Source organism: Chanos chanos, chromosome 3 (assembly GCF_902362185.1).
Source record: "Chanos chanos chromosome 3, fChaCha1.1, whole genome shotgun sequence".
Classification (NCBI taxonomy): Eukaryota; Metazoa; Chordata; class Actinopteri; order Gonorynchiformes; family Chanidae; genus Chanos; species Chanos chanos.
In genome coordinates this window covers 16,204,659-16,213,680 of record NC_044497.1, presented here as the reverse complement: position 1 = coordinate 16,213,680, position 9,022 = coordinate 16,204,659, and the positions used below count along the sequence as shown (strand labels likewise).

The window sequence follows — 9,022 nt, the reverse complement described above, 5'->3', positions numbered from 1 at the left end:
CACACACACACACACACACATCAAGGACTGAATGAGCACTCGTTCAATGAATGAGTCCGCAGCACAGAACATCACTTGTGGGGAAAAAGGAGAAAAAAAAAAAAAAAAAACCTCCAACAACTTACTGATTGCATTGACAGTGATGCATTAAAATAGGCTGGTGCATAATTGCTCTTTCCTGTGGCTACTATGTGGGGAGGATTGGATAATGATGATAAAGTTTGAGACCTGGTCCAGAGAGATAAAAAGCGGCACTGCACGACCACAGTAACATTGCTGAGATTTTTCTGTCCAGAGCCCCTCTCCACCCCAGAGGGTAGAGGTATCAGGTTCATATGAAGTGCAATGGTGGAATATATCAGGTAAGCCATACCCAGGTCACCCATAAGTTTTATAGCACGATAAAAGATTGACACCTCATATTTCAGTACTATTGAAGTTATATAACTTGCAGGGGTTTCTTTTTCTTTTTTTTTTTTCTTTTTTTTTTCTAATGCTGAAGTGATAAGGCACCGCCAAAATTTGGGATCCGCAATGTCTGGCATCACTAAAAGAGTATTTCCACTGAATTTTAATAATGCTAGCTTAATAAACTTAATAAAGTATATAAGACACACTATTAAACTACAAAGACGGAATTCTCAGTACAGAATCTATTTTGTCTCATGAAATATAGGAAAAATCTGAAACCCCCGGATCAGCCGAAGCAGATAAAGACATAGAACGTACAAAGTAAGCCTTGTCCACAGTGACTTCCTTTCAGTTTCAAAGCTAGTAGGACAGGGACACTGTCCAGCCTCCTGTCATGATTAACAGTCACACCACTTCCCCTGTGGCATGGTGCTGAAAATTCCTTGAAACGACAATCAAGACAAAGCTTTGCAGCCTCCAAGGGCATCGCCATATGACTGAATCAGATGCTATGAGTTACAAATATGCTCACAGCTGAGAGACACAATGGGGACTCAGTTCTCCAGAGGTTAGCACCAGACTATACTGCTGTGACAGACAATGGTGTTCTGTTCAGAAAATGTTGTTTGTCAAATCTCCCTTTAACTCTGTGTTGAGGAGGCTTGGGCACTGTTTAAATTAACTTTGTTCCGTTTCTTATGTAATGGCACAAAAAAAATGTTTTTTCTCTCTTTCTTTCTTTTTTTTTTTTTTAATGTTGAAGCCATTCCTGGACGTTAGATAAGCTAAAATGTTTGAGAGTCATTTTGCTATTTTAAGTGAAACAGTTATTGAAAGATATGTTGCAGTCCATGGTAGATCTGAAACAAACATTTAGTCATCAAATCTGTTGAGAGCTGTGAGAAATAGCGCTGAAAAACAAAGTTGCTAATAACATTTTTATTCTCTGCTTTCCAACTTCATGACATACTGAACTACGCACTTTGGAGTCTCTAGATAGTTCCAAAGTGCTCAGGCACAAACTAATAAATGCACATAAATTTGATGACTACCATGTAGAAGACAGTAAAGTTTAAATACAAACTACAAACAACCTTTTCAAAAGACTTAAACATTTATTTCAGCATGTTTTGTGAGCTTATGAAATATTTCATTGTGGATAGAACCATATTAAGAAAATAAGCAAAATAATGTCAGTGATCAAAATATTGGACTATACATGTTATTAATAATTATATTAGTAAAGTAATAATGTAGACCGGATCTACTCAGTGAGGAATTTTGCATCTCCCAGCTGAAATGGTAAAAAAAAAAAAAAAAAGATAAAAGAGAAGAGATAAATATGTCTTATAAATAGAGGTTTGTGCATTCCACTGCTAATTCCCTTTAAAAGTATCATACTGGCAATTCAAAACGCCTCATAACAACCGCCTCTATTTTGATAAGAATAAACATGATGTGCGCTATTGCTCCCTAGAGGAAAGGATGACTTAAGGATTCCTCTTCTTCGGTGGACTGATCAAAGTATTTCCGTCTCTACAGACAAGTAACTATTTAAAGTGCATGTTTTGAGCGGCTGCACACATAATCCAAGTGCTGAGCATAGCTGTCCTCCCCTGACTGTGGTCATTTACCGTAGTGGCGTGTCTGAATCATGAGCGATGTGGCGCTTGGCCCCCCCTGTGGAATTTCACCGAGCTATCTTGAGCAAAAGAGACAGATGAAATAAATTATATTTGTTGGTTAGTCTATTCAGTTAAACACGAAATGGGGTTATTTTGTGTTTGTAATAACGAGGTGCGAAGCTAGAACTCACACGATGATTGGTAGGCTACTTCAGTAGTTCAACAAATTGTTTAAAATAAATTGAGAGATGTTTTTAATGAATACGCAGTCAGAGTTAAAACTTTGAAAATGTATTGCACAGAGATGTCACATAGCAGAAACGCTTTTGTAGGTAGGAGAGACACTACGGAACACAGCGCCCTTGGTGGTGAAATCCCAACGTGTGTCACTCTGAAGCAACCTCGTCGAAAGACGGGGACTAAGAGAGTGCACTGCACATATTTATACAGTTCTAAATATAGTCACCCAATGAATGCGGAGTACTGCTCGAATTTATTTCAAAAGATGATTGTGATTGGTCAAAGTCGGTAGCGGGCAACCCTGTCGGAGTTTATTGGTTGGTATTCTAAAAACGTAATGTTGTCACGAGAGGGGAGGGTAGCCTGCGAGGTTTGAATAAGGAAGTTGACAGACCACAGAGCTTGCCTTGAGTTCAGTGTTTTCAAATACAGTGATCGCAACACCAGTGAGGGAACTAGCGGACTCTGGACGACAAGCAGAGCGACGCTTGATTGCCTTACTGTTGTTGCATGTGCAAGAAACATCAAGGACACTTGCTGTCAAGACTTCGAACACTGTTACTCTGACCTTAAAGAAAAAGATATAATTGTTGGTTGCGAGTAGTCCGTCTACACTTGGGATTGCAATGGATGTTCTACCTATGTGCAGCATTTTTCAGGAGCTTCAGATTGTTCACGACACTGGGTATTTCTCGGCTTTACCATCCCTTGAAGAATACTGGCAGCAGGTAATTTTTCCCATTTTATTTTAGTTTAATTTTTAAGTAAGACTGAAGCGTAAACCTCCCATATCAATGGGTCTGGTTAAACTCAATACATCATTGATTCAAACAGGATCTTGTGCTGATTGGCTGTTTATACGGCGCAGAGTTTTACACTTTCTTTCAAATCTTAACTCACTAGATCAAAGTGGAGAAGACAGAGCCGATAGACGATTGTTGGTAGTGTAGGTTGCTAGATCGACCGTTTCATGGATTCGTCTTCGCAGATGCAACTTGTCCTGTCGTCACATAGCCTGACTAGTTACATTGAAGTGTGGTGAATGCTGTCAAGTTGATTGAACCGTGGTTGCGCCTCATACAGCGTTGAACTAGGTTAATGTGACTGCTAGTTACCATTAAGTGAAATAATTGTAACATCTCTCAAGGGTACGACATGGTGCGTAGGACCATAGTGAATGTCCTGAAATTAAATTTCTGCCTTCTCATTCTGAAGAGCTTATGTAATACTCGTAGATTTTATTAAGAGCATACTTCATTTTATTTATGGGCTGTTCTGGAATGCATGTATTTGACTTCGAACATTGCATTATCATGCTAAAGATGTCGGACAATTCATTTACAGATATAAATACTTAAATGTTCTCTTAATCACGGATAGTACAGAAGTTGTTGCCATTCAAAATGGTGCAGGAGCGGAACTGGGCGCTCTAACCGATGTGATGCGCAAACACGATCCATATGGGGCAATAAAATGCAAAAGATGGGCACAGTTTGTTTTAAAGTGACCGTGCGAAAGCGTGTGCATCTCGACTAACTTAACCCGATTGTGTGCGTTTTTCCCTCAGAGAGTGTTGCAGTAGGTACATGATTGAAATTGATCCAAGTAGTTTCCTTCAGGCGTTTGGATACGGGAACAGCGCCAAGATTGCCTCCCCTGCCATTTAAAATATCCTGACATATTTGGTTCTACTGTTGCCATACAGAAACTGGTCCGTATTAATGACAAAATCAGTTGGACTGTCACTTTAGTCATTAAACACACTTTTCAGAGGAGAGACACACGGGAGTTCTCACATTTATACTTAAACATTACATTTGTGAGTAGGGATGTTAGACTATGTAAGAACTAATTAAATTTGACCAATACCGAACGCAAGACTAGATACCAGTGCATCTGGAATATATTGGATAAGAGAGTGGAAAAAAACTGTTCTTTAGTCGCTAGAGGCAAATCTCCCCGCTGTTGTGTGCAGCCCGTACCGAAACTAACGTTTCCTGCATTAACTGTTCTCAACCCCAAAGCCTCATAGGTTAACAAACAAGTTAACTCATTCATTTTGAACCAATGACAGAATAGCGAACAGAGGGGATGTTGATGGCACGTCAAGCGATATGAATGAGGAAACTCAACACAACGAGACACAGAGGAAGTTCTGTGGCTTCCTTAAAAGGACTCTAAAATGAGCGCATGAGTCATTCTGCCACAGATACCATAGTATAAAATGCTTAACAAAGTTCTTATTTTGCTCTGCGTGGTAACAAATTAAATTTAGATTTAAATCACGTGACACCAAAATTGGTATTCCTTGTAGTTGCATAGTACGTAAGGTTTTTTAACCAACGATCTTTTGATATTTTATCAAGAGAAACATGGATATTCTGGTGGTTTTCTGACGGTGTTAACTGCAGCTGCTGTGTTGTGTGACCAAGTGGAAAACGTGGTTCCTTATTTAGTAAACAGTACATGACTTCCAGTTTGTTGATAGTTGATCTACAGTATCAGATATAACTCTCATGATTTTTAAGAATGTGAAATATTCTAACCATCTCTCTCTCTCTCTCTCTCTCTCTCTCTCCCTCTTCACTTTTTCTTTATATCGAAACTCAAATCAGACATGTTTGGAGTTGGAGAGGTATCTGCAGAGTGAGCCATACGTGTCTGCGTCTGACCTTAAGTTTGAGGGTCAAGAGGACCTGTGGAGCAAACTGATCTTGGCCTGTGGGGACAAGACTGAGTCAGACTCCCAGGTTCCCAAGAACGTTCCAGAGGAGGACAATCAGGACAGCCATATCTTAGAGACCAACAGTTTGAATTCGGATGCTAGCAGCGAGGCTTCCGACAGCTCAGAGGAGCTCTCGCCTACTCACTGCTTTACCTCAAATGCTTTGGGCTCTGTCCTGTCTGAACAGGGACACTTAAGCACCTCCATCATCACCACACCACCCTCGTCCCCAGAGGCTGGACAGGAACCGGGAATCCCCCAAGTCTGGAACAACGTACAGACTGAGTTGCACTTGCCAGGTAAAATCCGGCATGGTGGGATTGGGAAAGCTTCGGACAAGTCCGGATTGGCTGGAGGAGATGCTTCCCCTGACGGGAGGAGAAGGGTCCACAGGTGTCACTTCAACGGATGCCGAAAAGTCTACACAAAGAGTTCTCATTTAAAAGCACATCAGCGCACTCACACAGGTGAGATACCAACCTATCCTCTGCTCTCTCTCTCTCTCTCTCTCTCTCTCTCTCTCTCTCTCTCTCCCTCTCTCTCTTTCACACACACACACACACACAAAGTCTTTCGTTCTAGTCATGCTCCATTTGGCCTGCCCCTATGCTCCTGTGCTATGTTGCGTAAGTCTTGGGAACAGAGGAACTTGAAGCTGTCAGTGGTAGGTATGACATCACGCTTAACATGCAGAGATTCACATTAACCCTGAAACACCAAACTTTTATTACGCACCATCTCAGGTGTTCAAGGTGTTGATAGTGCAACTGTACACAAATGATCAGAATTACTCAGCTTTCTTGCAAATATTTATTCTGGTTGGGCAATAAGAGTGATGTGTTCATGGAGCTCCTCCGTCTGCTGGCTAGCAGGGCCGCGTTGCCACTAGCTGAATGTTTTGCATGACTGCTCGCCTGAGCGGTGACCTAATCTGGTTGGAATGTGCCTGGCTGTGCGAGGAGGGGGGGTGGGGATGGGGGGGGGGGTTGTTTTGGTGAAGCAGGTTCTCTTTCATCCAAACAGTTTTGGTTTTGTCATGGGAAAAATAAGGGAGCCTTTGAGGGGAATGAAAAAAAGGAATTGGGTGGCTCTTTTTTTTTTTTCTACTTTATCTAAGTCCATATCTGTAATGAGTAACACTGAACACGTATGCGTGGTGTTCCCACCATCCCCAAACGCTGTTTATTTCTGTGGCAATCTGTAAGAAGAAAACCATCTGCATTCCAGACATTCTCACTGTTTTTACATCCAAATGTGTCGTAGGTGAAGCAGATAGTCTGGAACTCCAAACTAGTGTCACAAATGTATGTCATTTGACCTGAATGCTTGACTGCATCTGTTTTGTTTTGTGTTTTTTTTTTTTTTTTTTTTTTTTAAAGAATGGGCTGCTTTGTGGGAGATTAGATGAATGGAGCCTTAGCCCGCATGGTCACATAGCTTGACTTAAGAGGTCAACAACCCTTCTACTAATGCAACCTTGTGTTCCTGGTATTCAAATACACTGAAATGTTCTCTTTTTTTTTGTTGTTTTCTCTCCGTTTGTAGGTGAGAAGCCGTACAGGTGTTCATGGGAAGGCTGCGAGTGGCGTTTTGCGCGCAGCGATGAGCTAACCCGACACTTCAGGAAGCACACTGGTGCAAAGCCATTTAAATGCAGTCACTGTGACAGGTAACGCACTAGACTCCTCACAACTGCCTGCCTGCCTGCGTGTGTGTGTGTGTGTGTGTGTGTGTGTGTGTGTGATAGAGGGACTGGCAGTTATCACATCCTGCCTGTCTTTTACCTCACTGCCTTTGCTTTGATGTGTGCATCAGAGAAATACAATGGATTTCACATTCGGAATTGATTCCTTTTATCTGTTCATCGATGGGAGTCGTAACATTTTGCTTGGATTTCATCACTTAATTGCCTAATCGGATTAAATGCTTGAAAGAGCAATGGCAACAGTATTGTATTTCTCGAATATAGATATTGACAAGATTTTATGAGTAAAATGTGTAGGGAATATTCAGTCATGCAGAGTAAGGTTTGTTCTGTATCCCTTTTTTTTGTACTCTTTGAATCATTGTGTTTTCTTTTAAAATCCCTCGCCTTTCAAATGACTCATTATCTGTTTGACTTTTTTTTTTTTTTTCCATCCCTCATTTGTTCCCCTGGTAACTGAACAACAAATTCAACAAAGAGTTTATTTTTATTTTTATTTTTTGGGAGGAACTGTGGTCATACAATGACTAATGTACACAGTGAGTTTTCTGAGCACACATGACTGCAAGCATGTGAATTGCATTCTTCTGTATAAACAAAACAACTAACCTGCTAAATAAAATGGACAAGAAACGGTGAAATGAAGTGAGCCAAGGCAGACAGGATTTGAATCGTTTACCTTTTTGAGCAGCTGTTGACTCTGTCCTAAGCTTTACTTTAAAGATGATCCTCACCTGACCTAACCTAGCCTAACCTGTCTGTCTGGTGTTTTTTTTTTTTTTTTTTTTTTTTTTTTTGTTTCCCCCCTGTAGGTGTTTTTCCAGGTCAGACCACCTGGCCCTGCACATGAAGAGACACCTGTGAGCTGGCTCCCACAAAGAGGTCAGAGCAGCAGAAAACAGCAGCATCGTGGGGGAAGCGTGTGTCTCCTGACCTGTCTCCTGGTTGATCTGCCCTTTGTAAGGAGAAAGGGAGGGGAGCAAGTTCCAGCCAAAGCATGCCATTTTTGCACCATACCCTGTGCCTCCGCCAGCTCCAGGATAGGCCCCTCTGATGGTTGTTGTTGGAGGAAAAAGGAAGGCAAAATCATGTACGAAGAAGCGATGAGTGAGGAACTGAAAAGCAAGTTAAAAAAAAACAAAAAAAAACCACAAAAAACAACAAAAAAAAGACATAAAAAAAAAAAAGGATGAATGAGGTGTGTTTGTTTGGTGCATGATGTTTGGGGACGATTCCTGGACGACCGCTACACCAGTACTGTAAGAAAAAAAAAAACAAAACAAAACAAAAAAATTCAAAGAAAATGTACATGAGAAGGTGAGCATGTGGAAGAGGAGGACTTGTCCTGAGTGCGAGAGTGGGGTGGGGTTTTTTTTCGGGGGGGAGGGGAGGGGAGGGATGGTGTCAGTGCCGCTGTGGAGCTGAATGGTATTTTGGTGGGGAACAAGTTGTTTTTTTGTTTCCTCGTCGGTTTGTGAGAGAGCGTGTCTGCTTGTCAGTGAGTGGAAGCTGTGAGACTGAGGGCTGGGGGGGGGGGGGGGTTGGTTTCCCTGAAGCCCCCAGGGTTTGCTGTCCCAGTGGATGGGGGGGGTTGATTCGGTTCACTCTCCATTGTACCTAGTGACCCCTCCTTCCCGTTTCCCATCCATGGGAGCGAAGACAGCACCCCAGTCCTGAATGAAAGTGGCTTTTTTGGTGTTTTGGTGCAGCTACTAAATGTGCAATGTGTTAAGTAGCTTGTTGTTTTTTAACATGCTACTAAGCTCATTTGTAGTCCAATGTATAAGCTGTGTGCTTAGAGATATAACACAAATAGAACTTCACTATCATAGACAGGTGTTGCATGGTTTAGGTTTTGTACTCTTCCTGTTATTTGTAATCAGGACTGCAAATAGATTCCAATAAAGTGCAGCTAAATACGAATGGTTAAATGTTACAATATTGTACATAAAAAATGCATTGATGATTTTTCTTCTTTTTTTTCCCCCCCTTTCCTCTTTTTTTCGCCCCCGCAATCTTCCTTTTTTTTTTTTTTGTTGGAAAACCACTATTGCTAAGCAACCGATTCATTCATGAAGCTTTGGCGCTATTCGCTATTTTCCATGTTGAGGACTCATCTCTCTCTCTCTATCTCTCTCTCTCTCTCTCTCTCTCTCTTTCCTTCGTGTTTATTTTGTTTTTGTTTTTTACCTGTTGTTAATGCACTGTTGACCTTAATGGTGCCTTATGCAAGTGGCCTTGTCCTGTGGAATGGATTGCTCTTGAGAGGCCACGTATGTCTTGTATGAGTGATTTTTAAAAAGCTTTTTTAAGGCT

The 9,022-nt window shown here is 41.4% G+C and overlaps 1 protein-coding gene across 3 annotated transcripts; it reads left to right on the top strand.

The window, feature by feature from the left end:
• Positions 1 to 2,727: 2,727 nt before the first annotated feature.
• On the top strand, positions 2,728 to 7,839 carry klf6a (Kruppel like factor 6a). 3 transcript variants are annotated; one of them, XM_030768744.1, is made up of 4 exons: positions 2,728 to 3,004; positions 4,892 to 5,331; positions 6,545 to 6,670; positions 7,519 to 7,839. In XM_030768744.1, the coding sequence occupies exons 1-4, from the start codon at positions 2,903 to 2,905 to the stop codon at positions 7,568 to 7,570; spliced, it is 720 nt and encodes a 239-aa protein (XP_030624604.1). In that variant the 5' UTR covers positions 2,728 to 2,902; the 3' UTR covers positions 7,571 to 7,839. The 3 variants fall into 3 exon arrangements, with proteins under 3 accessions (XP_030624604.1, XP_030624603.1, XP_030624605.1); XM_030768743.1 differs by having other exon boundaries at positions 4,892 to 5,468; positions 6,547 to 6,670; XM_030768745.1 differs by lacking the exon at positions 6,545 to 6,670 and having other exon boundaries at positions 4,892 to 5,468.
• Positions 7,840 to 9,022: the final 1,183 nt, after the last annotated feature.

Coding starts and splice junctions, on each gene's coding strand:
- klf6a (XM_030768743.1), top strand. CDS start 2,903: ATGGATGTTCTACCTATGTGCAGCATTTTTCAGGAGCTTCAGATTGTT. Junction 5,469..6,546: donor ACATCAGCGCACTCACACAG/GTGAGATACCAA, acceptor CTCCGTTTGTAG/GTGAGAAGCCGTACAGGTGT. Junction 6,671..7,518: donor AAATGCAGTCACTGTGACAG/GTAACGCACTAG, acceptor TCCCCCCTGTAG/GTGTTTTTCCAGGTCAGACC.